This window comes from Neoarius graeffei, chromosome 6, assembly GCF_027579695.1.
Source record: "Neoarius graeffei isolate fNeoGra1 chromosome 6, fNeoGra1.pri, whole genome shotgun sequence".
Taxonomy (NCBI): domain Eukaryota; kingdom Metazoa; phylum Chordata; class Actinopteri; order Siluriformes; family Ariidae; genus Neoarius; species Neoarius graeffei.
This window is the reverse complement of record NC_083574.1, coordinates 98,226,386-98,242,464: the sequence shown is the minus strand read 5'-3', so window position 1 is coordinate 98,242,464 and position 16,079 is coordinate 98,226,386. Positions and strand designations below refer to the sequence as shown.

The following is a 16,079-nucleotide window of genomic DNA, read 5'->3' as shown; positions in this document are numbered from 1 at the left end:
CCGGTCCCAAGCCCGGATTCTTTGATTTCTTCTGACATGATGCAGAGAGATGAGTTATGGTATTGTATGAGAAAGAGTGGAGTGAATGAGAAGTATATCAGAGTGGTGCAAGACATGTATGAGAACAGTGAAACAGCAATGAGGTGTGCAGTTGGAACGACTGAATGGTTCAAGGTGAAGGTGGGACTCCATCAAGGATCTGCTTTGAGTCCTTTCTTGTTTGCCATAGTGATGGCTAGCTTGACAGACGAAGTGAGGCAAGAGTCACCATGGAACATGATGTTTGTGGATGATATTGTGATAAGTAGTGAAAGTAGAAAGGAGGTTGAGTTGGGTTTGGAGAGATGCATTGGAATGAAGAGGAATGAAGGTGAGCAGTAGCAAAACAGAATACATGTGCATCAGTGAGAATGGGGATGAGAGTGTAGTGAAGATGCAAGGAGTAGACGTAAAGAAAGTTGGTGAATTCAAGTACCTGGGGTCAACTGTGCAGGAAAATGAGGGCTGCGATAGTGAGGTGAGAAAGAGAGTGCAGGCAGGGTGGAGCAGTTGGAGAAGGATTTCAGGAGTCATTTGTGATCGGAAAGTTCCAGCAAAAGTGAAAGGTTAAGATGTATAAGACAGTAGTGAGACCAGCTGTGATGTATGGATTGGAGACCGTACCCTTAACGAAGAGACAGGAGGCAAAGTTGGACGTGGCAGAGTTGAGGATGCTAAGATTTGCGATGGGAGGTTGGACAGGATAAGGAATGAGCACATCAGAGGGACAGCACATGTGGAGAGCTTGGGAATTAAGCTAAGAGAGATGAGACTGAGATGGTATGGGCACATCCTGAGAAGAGATGCAGAGCATGTTGGAAGGAGAATGTTGAGGATGGAGCTGCCAGGCACACGAAAACGAGGAAGGCCAAAGAGGAGATACATGGATGTGGTGAGAGAGGACATGAAAGTGGCAGGTGTGGTAGAGAAGGATGCGGAAGACAAGGAGCAATGGAGACGAAAGATCCGCTGTGGCGACCCCTAATCGGGAGCAGCCAAAAGAAGATGATGATGATTTATGCCCCTGGTGCGTCTTTAAAAAATAATTCTTAAAAAAAGAAATTAGATAATACAGTTTTCTTTAAGTTCAAGTTTTATTTGTCACATATAATTACAAGTAATTACAGTGAAATTCTTATGTACCTTAGGTCATTGTGAGCATAAAAATATATAGATAAGATAAATTAAAAACAATAGAAATAAAGGGGAAGAGAAAAACCCTCAAACTATATTAATGAGTGGAAACATGGCAGAGATGTGATGATTGTGTGGTTACAAGTCCTTAAAGTCCAAAGTGCAGTAGTGCATAGTAGTGTACCTTGTTATCATTATGAAGAGTTCAACAGTCTGATGGCCTGAGGGAAGAAGCTCCTCCTCATCCTCTCAGCGTTGGCCTTCAGCTGTCGGTAGCGTCTCCCTGAAGGCAGCAGGGAGAACAGTCTATTATTTGGGTGGCTGGGGTCGCTGGCGATCTTCCTGGCTCTGTCCCTGCAGCGGTTGGAATAAATGTCCTGATGGTTCTCTCAGCAGAGCGAACCACCCTCCTGAGAGCCAGCTGGTCTCTCCTGGTGGTGCTTCCTATCCAGTTAGTGATGCTCCCACTCAGGACACTCTCAATAGTGCACGAGTAAAAGTTCCTTAGTACCCTGAGTGGGGGTTCGAAGTCCTTCAGTCTCCTTAAGAAGTAGAAGCGCTGGCGGCCTTTCTTAACCAGAGTGTTGGTATGACAGGACCAAGAGAAGTCCTGTGAGACGTGGACACCCAGGTATTTGAAATTGTCCACTCTCTCTACCTGGGCCCCATTGATGCAGATGGGTTGGAGATCCCTCTGCTGCTTCCTGCTGAAGTCCACTATTAGCTCCTTCGTTTTGCTGATGTTGAGTGTGAGGTTGTTCTCCTCACTCCAGTCCAGCTTTTTTTTTTTTTAAGTTGTACGAAATCGTTTTCTCAGGAACAAAATATGAATTGCATTTTTCTAATTTACAGTTCAGTTCCAGATGAAGCTGTTTTCATCTAACCTGTAAGATCAGTGCTTGGTGAAATAAACAGGGCAACACTGAGTCTAGGGTTGTTTTTGTTTGTAATACAAGCTATTAATGAGACATTTGGTCTCCCTGAGGAACAGCTACCCACTGTTTATTTTACAACATCGTTTTAAAAATTATATCTGGTGCTGCAGATTTTACAATCAAAATAGTGTGGAGTCGACTCTTAGAATCGACTCCATCTGATAATAAAAATAGACGTGGAATCAGAATCGACTCCAAGATTTTAGTCCAGCCCTATGAGTCAAAACACACATGCACACACTTACAGGATACAGTCTATGACTCACACACACACGAATATGTTGGCTATACAGTCATAATGATTCATTACATCATGCTTCCATTATTATATCACACTCAGCAGCCACTTTAATCAGAACTTGTTGTTGACCCCAAGATCCCTGTTCTTGGCTGCAGGACAGGAACCCAGTGTGCTCTTCTGGTTTCTGCTGCATGCTGAGATGCTTTTCTGCTCACCACAGTTGTAAAGAGTGATTATATGAGTTTCTATATCCTTCCTGGCAAAAAAAAAAAGCTCAAACCAATCTGGCCATTTTCCTCTGACCCTCTCTTATCAACAAGGCGTTTGTTTCCACCCACAGACCTGTCACTCTCACTCGATTATTGTTTTTTTTGTTTTTGTTTTTCGCACCATTCTGTGTAAACTCTAGAGACTGTTGTGTGTGAAAACCCCAGGAGGAGATCAGCAGTTTCTGAAATATTCAAACCAGTCATTCTGGCTCAAACCAACACCCATACCACAGGGGCAGAAAATCACACTTTGAGATCGCCATTTTCCCCATTCTGATATTTGACTTTTGAATTTTGAAAATTTCATCTTATTGGTGCAATCTGGTGACTTCTGGAGCTGTAATTGAGGCTTAAAAAGGAATGAAAGAAAGCATTAATTTTATTTCCTAACTTAATAAAATGTTAGAACAAAGTTTAAATGTAGTTTCTTATCCATTAACCAGAAATCACTGTAGTTATCAATAAAATCTTCTACAAATTCCTGCAATAAAAGCAGAAATCTTAAAGTGCTGATGACACGAACATGACTCTATGCAATTTCTTAAATAAACTATACAACATGGCAAACATGTTAGATTTCTGTTATAATTACGTGAAAAGAAGCTGTTGTTACGCAAATATCCAACTTTTAATTGCACAGCGCAAGAAAACTGGGTCCGTGGCTCGCGGCCATGTTGTGACGTCAGCGGAAGAACACGCTGCGGTTCACTGGCTGTTCTACTCTGGTTCTACTCAGTGGAAATGGCGCATGAAAACGCCGGTGAACTCTTGCTAGCTCTTCCTCTTCTGGGAGTCTAGAATTGTGTTGTGAGTGGGATAGATCGGAAGAATTAAGTGATGACAAACACGGGTGCATCCAACCGTACAGGTTTGAACCTGTTACTGTGCAATCTGAGAGCGACTCCGACCCCGAGATGGACAGCGGACAGGCAGACAGCCCAGCATTGAACACCACAAGGTTGGATAACAAGGATTGGTAGGTCAACCCGTATTTGTTCAAAATGTTACGGAATCAATATTTTAATATTGTGCATTGTTGTCTTGCATGTGTAAACACTGCTTATATCATGTAAGCCGTATGCTACACTGAATACATAGTTCCTAATGGAGCATGCAAACGGCTAACATAATAAGCTTATGACTATGCCTGATCCGTGATACATTTAGGATAATATTGGCAGGCACGTCTTCTAGTTTATGGCTTCTTAGTTTTATCCTTGAATGAAGCAAAATATTTGATAACCTACATCAGCGTAAGCAAATGACAATCTGTAGCCTACTTGTCTGGCTAAGTTAGCTTTCCCTCAGTGTTTGCTTTGAGAAACAAGCTTTCACAAGCAAATACATGACTGATATCACGCCGACTTTATGATTACATTTATGATTATCATGAATGTGTACTCTATGATGTGTACTCTATGAGCGCTCTGGAGCGAGTGGCTTCCAAGATGGCCGCGCAGACCGCATGGTTACTATTTTTAGCATCATGTCGGAGCACTCTATAGCTCTACGTACCTTTATCTTATGTCGTTTCTCAACACATGTTCTGACAGTTGGACTGTCTTTGGAGGAGTCGCCTTGTCCCAGGCAACTGCTGAATCCAGCATAGCTACTAGTAGACCCCCTCCGGAATACTGTAGGCACTGCTGATGGTAGTAACACACGTTTGTGCTGAACTGAACACCCAAGAGATTCTTTTAAGCTGGGAAGAGTGTCAAAACAATCCAAATCGAAGTGTTCAGAGCACAGGACGGATGTTGGTGAGGGCTCCCACTTGTCACGAGTGCGCCTGACTTGCTTCACCCACTTCGCATGCAGCTCGGGATCTCTGGGAAACTTGAATAAACTTACCCCATCCTTGTGGGTTTTGGAGCAAAAGCCGGCAACACAACGCGAAGGCATAATAACAATATATATATATATATATATATATATATATATATATATATATATATATATATATATTATAATAATGTATAATAATGTATAATAAAAATACTAATAATGATAAACTGAACACCTCTCACATCAACAACAAACTGGTAAGTTAGGAGGAAGATTCTTTCGCTGACGTCATATAGCCCCTCCTCCTCATTCGTCTCCTGGGTGCTGCAGCCCCGTCAAATTTGCCCAAATAGCTGCGTTTATCATAACTTGTAAAATAGGCGCCTTCGTGAATTAATATATGTATCATCGGGAATTACTTTTTATGTTATAAAACATCGCCAAAGATGTCAAAAACGTGTCATCAGCCCTTTAAATGATCATTTCTAGTGTACTTGAGACAAAAAACAAAATACAAATTGCTGCAATCGAGTCGTATTACACAGAATACATCTTTACTAAATATAACAAAGATAAATGAGAGTCAGCCGACCCTGACGATTTTTAATATTCTGAAATATATATATATATATATATATATATATATATATATATATATATATATATATCTGAAAATAATAGATACCTTTAACAGCTTTTGATTTTATGAAATAAACATAACGCAAATGTTACATCACAAAATGTTAGGAGTCATTTTGATTCTGTTAAAAAGTGCAATAAACAGGAGTTAAAAATAAGTGAAATTAAGTTACAGAAAGGGAATTTTCCTGCAGTGACTCAATGTAAATACTGTAAATACAGAAAATTCAATAATAATAATAATAATAATAATGGTAGTTTAGGGGGCGGCAGGGTGGTGTAGTGGTTAGCGCTGTCGCCTCACAGCAAGAAGGTCCGGGTTCGAGCCCCGGGGCCGGCGAGGGCCTTTCTGTGCGGAGTTTGCATGTTCTCCCCGTGTCCGCGTGGGTTTCCTCCGGGTGCTCCGGTTTCCCCCACAGTCCAAAGACATGCAGGTTAGGTTAACTGGTGACTCTAAATTGAGCGTAGGTGTGAATGTGAGTGTGAATGGTTGTCTGTGTCTATGTGTCAGCCCTGCGATGACCTGGCGACTTGTCCAGGGTGTACCCCGCCTTTCGCCCGTAGTCAGCTGGGATAGGCTCCAGCTCGCCTGCGACCCTGTAGAACAGGATAAAGTGGCTACAGATAATGAGATGGTAGTTTATGAAAGTACTGTTTAAGATAATGCAACCCTTAGCGAAAGAGAAACCAATAGAAACTGAAAGAGCGAACGTGATTATCATGTCATTACCATGGGAACAGTCTTTAAAGAACATGTAAGTGGGCTCTGAGCGCCGAGTCCGGTGGGACTGAGGAAGGGGACAAGTTTTGTGTTTCATCTAATTTAGGTCATTTAAAAACTATAATATTATTTGGCAGTGGGCACATGGGAAAGTGTAAAGTAGAAAGTGTGTCAATATGTTTATCAGGCTTGTATGATAAAAAACCTCAAAGATATTTACCTAAATACATGACCTACTCATTCTAAACCTGCCAAGCTTCGCTGTCAAAGCTCTCAAAACTCGGAGTATTTTGCTTCCATTCAAGCCTCGTTTCGAAGTCTGACCAATAAGAACGCTACATCTTTGGCGGTAAATTTGATTTTCTTGATTTCACGTCCATTTACACTACCGTTCCAAAGTTTGGGGTCACTTTGAAATGTCCTTATTTTTGAAAGAAAAGCACTGTTCTTTTCAATGAAGATCACTTTAAACTAATCAGAAATCCACTCTATACATTGCTAATGTGGTAAATGACTATTCTAGCTGCAAATGTGTGGTTTTTGGTGCAATATCTCCATAGGTGTATAGAGGCCCATTTCCAGCAACTCTCACTCCAGTGTTCTAATGGTACAATGTGTTTGCTCATTGCCTCAGAAGGCTAATGGATGATTAGAAAACCCTTGTACAATCATGTTAGCACAGCTGAAAACAGTTGAGCTCTTTAGAGAAGCTATAAAACTGACCTTCCTTTGAGCAGATTGAGTTTCTGGAGCATCACATTTGTGGGGTCGATTAAATGCTCAAAATGGCCAGAAAAATGTCTCGACTATATTTTCTATTCATTTTACAACTTATGGTGGTAAATAAAAGTGTGACTTTTCATGGAAAACACAAAATTGTCTGGGTGACCCCAAACTTTTGAGCAGTAGTGTAGTGTATATGGAAAGCACGCGTGCTGGGGACGCCCCGGGAAACCGCTGACCGCCAACAAAAATGTCCACAGAAATGCACAAAATTACTTCACAAAACACGCCTATGACCAGGGCAGGAATTTCACGAGGGCCCTCTCAATTTGGCCTTGTACCCTTGGAAAAAAATATCTGCCGTAAGGCCACAGTGGCCTTGATGCCCTGCGGTTTTGCAGTCTGCCTCATGACTGCCAATAGGCTTTAACATCACCTGCATCTACTGCGAAAAAAATACGTCTTTTGATGACATTCTGGATTCTTATTGGGCAACTCATACTTAGACATCCTATTATTACGTAGACGGAGCATCCAACGTAAATTCTAAAAGCACTGACGAGACGCGGGGCCGCCATCTTGGAGTGGTGATACGCTGCACTCAGTGTAATGCGCCATAGACATCCTATTATTACGTAATAATAGGATGTCTATGTAATGCGCTGGCTCGCATTTTTTTTGTCATACATGTACTGTAGCTATGATAAAGGATAGCGGCGGGGTTATTATTCATAGTTGGCTTCACGTTAATAGAATATCCTGATATTAAGTGAACAGACGTCGGAGATTGTTGAAGTTGAGGAAACGGTGATTAATATCCTACAAAAAATGTGTGAATACTAAATACATTAGATATAAACAGCTTAACGTTTTTCTATCGGCTACAACCACCAATCTGTTGCAATGGATAGGGTCAATTCAGGTAAAGTGGGACACTTTTTTAAATAAAATGCGGTTTTAACAATCTAAATCCATTATAATGATTCAAATGTGTGTATGTTTTATTTAAATAGATTGTTAAGAACATATCAAAGGGGAAATTAATCTAGTCAGTGAATTTATAAGAGCCTTTTACATCCTTCAACACAATCTGACCCCCCCTTCAGCAAAGCTGATGTATTCAGGTTGAGTGGGGCACTTTGTTTGGTATGCAGGATAATGTGTGATGACCATATATTGACCACAACCTTTTTTTTTTTAAACCGAGAAAAATTTGACAGGTTAACGTAGGTTAACAGCCCTACCCCTACAATCTAGACTGTACATACCCGTTGGCGTTCACAATCATCATTGTGAACTGAGTCGCATCAACGCACGCAAGGCTGTGGGCCCTGATGGTATTCCAGGACGTGTGCTCAGAGCTTGTGCTGAGCAGCTTTCAGGAGTATTCACGGACATCTTCAACCTGTCCCTGGCCCAAGCAGTAGTACCGGAGTGCTTTAAATCAACATCCATTGTGCCAGTGCCAAAACACTCCTCCCCAAAGTGCCTAAATGACTACCGCCCAGTGGCACTTACTCCTATAGTGATGAAGTGCTTCGAACGACTGGTCCTGGCACACCTCAAAGACTGTCTGCCCCCCAAACTCGACCCACATCAATACGCCTACCGCAGTAACAGGAGTACAGAGGATGCAGTCTCCACAGCGCTGCACTGTGTACTCTCACATCTGGACAATAAAAACACTTATGCAAGAATGCTGTTTGTGGACTTCAGCTCAGCATTCAACACTGTCATCCCCGCCAAGCTAATCACAAAACTCACAGACCTTGGAATCAGCACCTCCCTCTGCAACTGGATCATGGACTTTCTGACCAACAGACCACAGCACATTAGGTCAGACCACATCACATCTTCCACCCTCACACTCAGCACAGGAACTCCGCAAGGATGTGTGTTGAGCCCCTTCATCTACTCTCTTTTCACCCATGACTGCAGACCTATGTATGGATCCAACTCCATCATAAAGTTTGCAGACGACACCACAGTGATTGGACTAATCAGCAACAACGACGAGTCGGCGTACAGGTCAGAGGTTAAACACCTTGCTGCTTGGTGTGCGGACAACAACCTGCTCCTTAACATCAGCAAAACAAAAGAAATCATCGTGGACTTTAGGAAGGAGAAGGGAGGCACCCACACACCCCTCCACATCAATGGCATGGAGGTGGAACGTGTCTCCAGCTTCAAATTCCTGGGGACCCCACATCTCAGAGAACCTGACCTGGTCTACCAACACCTCCCACCTCATCAAGAAGGCCCATCAGCGTCTCTTCTTCCTAAGAACACTGAAGAGAAACCACCTGTCTGCTGTCATCCTGGGCAACTTCTACCGCTGTGCAGTAGAGAGTATCCTGACTAACTGTGTTACAGTGTGGTATGGAAACTGCTCTGCTGCTGACCGCAAAGCACTCCAGAGGGTGGTGAAAACTGCCCAACGCATTATAGGTGCTTCACTTCCGGACACTGAGGGAGTCTACAAGAAGAGATGCGTGCGCCGGGCACGTAGCATCCTCAGAGACTCTTCCCACCCAGCCAACAGACTCTTTCAGCTCCTCCCGTCCAGAAGGCGATTCAGGAGTCTGCAGACCAAAACAAGCAGATACAGGAACAGCTTCTTCCCCACAGCCGTCACCCTACTGAACTCTGCCAGCAGGTGATCCCACACCCTCCTTCTACCTGTATTGACTCTTGTTGCACTTGATAACTGCACATCTGGTTCCATAGCTGTACATATTCTCTACTGTTGGATCTATTTACACAGCCAGTCTTGCACATGTGTGTATATATGTATATGCTTACATCCACACTTGAGTTTAGGTGTGCATGTATAGGTGTATATATGTATGTATGTATGTATGTATGTATGTATGTGTGTGTGTATATTCTGAATGCCTATTTAACTTTTATTGTTTGTATATTCACTAGACATCTGTATTGCAAGTTAGTTCTTCAGTATATAGCCTTAAGGATAATTATAACCACCCCTTTTTTATAGCCCTACCTGTACATACTTCTCCCATAACTTTTGTACATATACTGCACAGATGTATATGTGTATATTCTGTATGCCTATTCAACTCTTATTCTTTTATATTCACAAGACATCTGCATAGCAAGTTAGCTACTTCTGTATATAGCTTTAAGGATAATTATAACCACTCTTTTTATAGCCCTACCTGTAGTTACTTCTCCCTTAACTACCGTGCATATACTGCACAGAACTATTGAACATCCTATTTATTTATTTATTTATCTATCTATCTATCTGTACATTCTCTACTCACTATAACCGTCTCATTTGCACTAGCTGTACATAGCTGCATTCATCTATACATATTGCTTATCTGCACATACTGTATTTATTTGTATTATACTGCATTTATTTGTATTATACTGCATTTCTGCTATTTGCACTTCTGATTAGATGCTAACTGCATTTCGTTACCCTGTATTTATACTGAGTAATGACAATAAAGTTGAATCTAATCTAATCTTTCATCATTTATTTCGACTTTATCATATTTAATTTCATTCATGTCTATTATTGTCATACTCTTATGCATTAGACTAGTGCTACCTGATGACGATTTAAGTCTCTTAGCTCCTCAGCCCTGGTAATATACTATTTTTAAAAAAAAACAACAAATAGTACGGTAATGTTAAATCTTACTTGTGAAAAGTAATCCCCCTGCTTCTGTTTGAAATGCTTCGCTCGTTTGAGCAGGAGTACGCTGAGCACCAGCCTGGCATCTTGTCTCTTTTCTTCTTCTTCAGTCGTGTAGTATGGTGCAGTAATAGACATTACCTTGATATATATGAGTATCTCGTGCTTATCTCACCACTCCAAGATAGCGACCGTATTTCTCGCGTCAGAACAGCCAACGCTCCGTCTACGTAATAATAGGATGTCTATTGGGCAACTCATCAGTGGTGGATCGGACTCGAGCCTGGCATGAACCGCTCCGACGTGCTATAATGACACCAATCTATCACCAGCCAATCAGGAGACTTAATCAAACGCATCCCCCGCCCACTTGTGTCCGCGTCTGAGACGCTGAATTTTCACAGAAGGAGGGAAGAAGTTGACTGAGGTAAGACTGTGTGATAAATTAACGAACAAATAAGAGAGGAATTTCACCATATAGGGCTTAAGTTTGTTACTGTTAAATAAGCATTGCTTGTACAGTAACGTTGTCGTTACAACGTTGACCCACTTTTAATGTGCCGAGTACCGACTGTAGCCGCAAACATGCTAATTAGCTTGCTGTCAAGTTTTTCCTTTGTCAAGCTTTAAGCGTAAGGTCATGGATGTTCCTACTGCTTGTTCCTGCCGTAATATGATGCGTGATATGTGCTGTTGTCTGTTCATAGCCACTTTTTTAATCTATGCAGTTAGCATTGTTTTGTTACGAGTATTGTACGTTTCTTTTTGCTGTTTAACCGAAGTGTAACTGCTGCCATCTTGACGAGATCACCATCGCAAGAGATTTTATCTCATTGTTTTTGGTGTCATTACAACATTAACATTTACTTTTATTCATTTACCCCCCAGTAATAATTATGCCAAGCAAGCACAGACTTGTCTTGAGTTTTGAGCCAATCACAGCAGGGCAGCACTGTGGCCTGAGGTAAAACATGATAGTTTTAGTTTGTTTAAATTACAAAAATGAGTAACCCAATGACTGTCTCATATACTCTTCATATACTCATACTGTTTAAGTAATGCAATAAAACTAATCTTTAAAAGTGGAATTTACTCAAACTGTTTGCACAGAATGAACTTTGGGGTTAACAGTGTAATAGTGTCGCAGTGTTCTGCAAATCTGCAATTTAATATTTCAGATCTTGAGACATGAAAGTGCTATTTTAAAAAAATAAAAGATCAGAAATGTTTTCTTTGTCGTCTATTTGGTTCATTTTATTTCCTCAATAATTTTCCTTGATTGAGAAATCGGTCTGGGCTCTTATGGGTTAATCAGTAGCCTGCATGCTAGTATATGTTCCATTTACAGTCAAACATTTTGATGCAGGGATGTGATTTGGGGCTGGTGAAATTATCTGAAAATTTTAGCCGGGGGTCTGGGGGCCGCAGGCCCCCAGCTGGTCCAGGGCAGCGCCCTGGTGGGGGGACAAGAGGGGCGAAGCCCCCCGAAGCTCCTGGGGCTTTCTGACTTAAAAATTGTACTAAAATGGCAAGCAAACACACAAGAAAAAACTTGTCATGATTAACAAATTCAAGCCAATTTAATGGTCAACATGCAACTCTGAGCCCCTATAGTAAATTCAATGATTCTTAACTGACAAAAAGCCAAAACATGAAACCTAAAAATGTCATTCTAAATTAAATCTGCATTAGAATAAATAGAAAATTGTATAAGGAAAAACAAAATGTATACCGGTACTTTCAATTACTGTAGAAGTTAAACATACCTAAATGTGCCTTTTCAAACAAACATGATGCAACATAAGAATTCATCCACAAGTCTTCAGGAACTCTCAAAGAAAAAAGATGCTAGCATCCATGTCCAGTTCCAGCATATCAGTCACTTTTTTCCTGCAGTTTCTACTCTAGCAATGTCAACTTCATATACATAACTCTAGTGTTCACTCACCAAAGGATAATCATAACTCCACAGTGTTCACTCACTTAAGGATATTCAAAACTACTGTGTTCACTCACTTAAAGGTCTGATGACACGTTTTTGACATCTTTGGCGATGTTTTATAACATAAAAAGTAATTCCCGATGATCCATATATTAATTCACGAAGGCGCCTATTTTACAAGTTATGATAAAAAACGCGGCTATTTGGGCAAATTTGACGGGGCTGCAGCACCCAGGAGACGAATGAGGAGGAGGGGCTATATGACATCAGCAAAAGAATCTTCCTCCTCACTTACCAGTTTGTTGTTGATGCGACAGGTGTTCAGTTTGTCATTATTAGTATTTTTATTATACATTATTTTATATATGTATTGTGATAACCTGTGTTGTGTTCTGTTACCTGTTGAGTTTCTTATGTTATATGCCTTTTAGGGAAACTGGGGGGTGGAGTTTAGGTGTGGGTGCGCGAGAGTGAGTGCGGGGGTTGAGGCAGGAAGTTGAGTTGGCGCTGTTTTTATGGGCTATTAGGAAGCGCGAGCTGTGGCTAACACAGCAACTCCTTGTTAAATACTTGTTAATAAAAATAAAGGACGCAGTGTGTGTTAAGAAGTGTCGATTTGGATTGTTTTGACACCCTTCCCAGCTTAAAAGAATCTCTTGGGTGTTCAGTTCAGCACAAACGTGTGTTACTACCATCAGCAGTGCCTACAGTCAGTGTTGCCAGATTGGGTGGTTTCAAGTGCATTTTGGTGGGTTTTGAACAGTATCTGGCAACACTGCCTACAGTATTCCGGAGGGGGTCTACTAGTAGCTATGCCGGATCCAGCAGTCGCCTGGGACAAGGTGACTCCTCCAAAGACAGTCCTCCTGTCAGAACATGTGTTGTGAAACGACATAAGATAAAGGTACGTAGAGCTATAGATTCTACATGATAATCATAAATGTAATCATAAAGTCGGCGTGATATCAGTCATGTATTTGCTTGTGAAAGCTTGCGGCTTTCATGTAACTGCCGCCTAGCAACGAGAGGCAAAGGGTAAAGAGGGTAGGCCATCATAGATTCTATTCGGAAGAGATCAACACAATTCTAGACTCCCAGAAGAGGAAGAGCTAGCACTAGAGAGTTCACCAGCGTTTTCATGCGCCATTTCCATTGAGTAGAACCAGAGTAGAACAGCCAGTGAACCGCAGCGTGTTCTTCCGCTGACGTCACAACATGGCCGCGAGCCACGGACCCAGTTTTCTTGCGCTGTGCAATTAAAAGTTGGATATTCGCGTAACAACAGCTTCTTTTCACGTAATTATAACAGAAATCTAACATGTTTGCCATGTTGTATAGTTTAAGAAATTGCATAGAGTCATGTTCGTGTCATCAGACCTTTAAGAATATTCACAACTTATTGCAGTGTTCACTCACTTAAGGATAATCATAACTACAGTGTTCACTCACTTAAGGATTTATTTATTGTTTGTGTGGCTTTCCAGGGCTTTGAATCCTCTACCACCATAGTCCATGGTATCGTTGCACCACGTGCAAAGAGCCTTCCCAGCACGATCGATCTTCCGAACGAAATCGCTGAACAAATGTCTCACAGTCTCATGTCCAACGTCTGTAGCAACCTCTTTCTCCAACCATTCCCAGCGGAACTTGTTTTTCACTATTCTGTCGATTTCTTTAACTCGATTTGCATCTTTACGCTCGATCACGGAGGCTGCCATCTTTCAACTCTTTGTTTGAAGCGAGCTTACGTACAGCTATCTAACAAGCGCGTTCACTGGTTGTTACAGAGCGATGGGCCAATCACGTACCTCGTTTCATCTCAATGACGGAATTACTGAAAGTCGGAACGAATAGGATACGAATGCGGATTTTTGAGCGAAAAAACTGAAAATTTTTTTCAAATTTTGAGGTGAAAAAAAGCGGAATTCCGCAAATTCGCGGAAAAATCACATCCCTGTTTGATGAACTCCAGGCTCAATTTTGATGAATCAAAAATCTGCGTAGTAGTACAGTCTGAAGATGCTCTTGCACATTCGGTGTCAATTGAGCAAAAATTATGGGAGGATATAGGTTTAATAAGTTTTACAATTTTTGAAGTGAGTGATGGATTGATAAGTTTAGACATGTTCAATATTTTCTTATCTTCAGACATAATAGTGTAGATGTTTCTTTACCTGCTTGATAGTTTCGACTGAGACTCCAATCTTCCTCAGAAGAGTCATTAGTCCTTAAATTAAATTTGTTATAGACGTGAACTTAAAATTATCGTTTTATTTTATGGCCTTGGTGCCCTCAAAAAATTGACAGCACAAAAGGCCGAGTTGCCTCGCCCCTAAAATGACGAAATTCCAGGCCTGCCTATGACTCAAACCCTCTCACTCGCAATACACACACAAATCTACAACCAACAGCACAATCAGTCGTGAGGTTTTATACGATAGCTGTATTGTATTTGCTCCATTTCTAGCTTCTTTATGATTCTAAAGGCGTTCTGTTGATTTAGATGCCAACAATAAACACCACTTAAACACCTAAGTTTGCCTGATTAGTAATTTGATTAAAGGTGAAAAAATTAGCTAGATTTCTCATCTGCCAAAAAAGCTGGAAAGTCCAAAGCAGGTGTGTCAGGAATGATGGATGACTGAGAAAGTGTGAGAATGTGGTAACAGTGTGAGCTGTTATCTCCACGAGACTTCATCCTTACACCAGGGATCCCCCAGCCTGCAAGAAAATTAAAGAGACCTATTAGACATCCATCTGCGTTATATCAATTTATGCACAGAGCACTGCCAAATCCTGGATTCTGATTGGTCTATAATAGCAGCTCTGACAGTAGCGCAGGTTCCTATTCATGCATTCCTTCTCATACATTACCGTTTCCATAGTAACAGCTCATTCACAGAGACTTGGACAGCGGATGCTCCACATGAATCGGTTAAAATCATGTGTTATCAGTGACATGGTGAAGTTTTCTGTATGGAAGGAGTCTCCAGTGTCAGAGCTTTGCAACAGTCAGAGGTGAAGCTGTAACTAAGTTTTCTAAAATCTCCAGGACAGAGGAGTTTACGCTTTGCAGTTTCTCAGGAACATGACAAGCTGCGATTTTTGAGAGAAGGGAACCGTTTATAGCTGCTAGAACGCCAATGATACCAGGAAACAACTGGGTTCATGAACATTAAATGCAACTACAAAGCGGTGCTTGAAAGTTTGTGAACCCTTTAGAATTTTCTATATTTCTGCATAAATATGACCGAAAACATCAGATTTTCACACAAGCTCTAAAAGTAGATAAAGAGAACCCAGTTAAACAAATGAGACAAAAATATTACACTTGGTCATTTATTTATTGAGGAAAATGATCCAATATTACATATCTGTGAGTGGCAAAAGTATGTGAACCTCTAGGATTAGCAGTTAATTTGAAGGTGAAATTAGTGTCAGGTGTTTTCAATCAATGGGATGACAATCAGGTGTGAGTGGGCACCCTGTTTTATTTAAAGAACAGGGATCTATCAAAGTCTCATCTTCACAACACATGTTTGTGGAAGTGCATCATGGCACGAACAAAGGAGATTTCTGAGGACCTCAGAAAAAGCGTTGTTGATGCTCATCAGGCTGGAAAAGGTTACAAAACCATCTCTAAAGAGTTTGGACTCCACCAATCCACAGTCAGACAGATTGTGTACAAATGGAAGAAATTCAAGACCATTGTTACCCTCCCCAGGAGTGGTCCACCAACAAAGATCACTCTAAGAGCAAGGCGTGTAATAGTCAGCGAGGTCACAAAGGACCCCAGGGTAACTTCTAAGCAACTGAAGGCCTCTCTCACATTGGCTAATGTTAATGTTCATGAGTCCACCATCAGGAGAACACTGAACAACAATGGTGTGCATGGCAGGGTTGCAAGGAGAAAGCCACTGCTCTCCAGAAAGAACATTGCTGCTCGTCTGCAGTTTCACAGAGACTTGGACAGCGGATCCTCCA

The 16,079-nt window shown here is 41.3% G+C and overlaps 1 protein-coding gene across 2 annotated transcripts in view; it reads right to left on the bottom strand.

Annotated features, from left to right (window-relative positions):
- Nucleotides 1-11,705: 11,705 nt before the first annotated feature.
- LOC132888177 (NACHT, LRR and PYD domains-containing protein 3-like) overlaps nucleotides 11,706-16,079 on the bottom strand; it is a 43,629-nt gene continuing 39,255 nt past the window's right edge. For both annotated transcript variants that reach the window (XM_060924217.1, XM_060924218.1), the window contains exon 13: nucleotides 11,706-14,816. In XM_060924217.1, coding sequence (XP_060780200.1) covers nucleotides 14,774-14,816 — 43 coding nt within the window. In that variant the 3' untranslated portion in view covers nucleotides 11,706-14,773. The remainder of the gene's footprint in view (nucleotides 14,817-16,079) is intronic.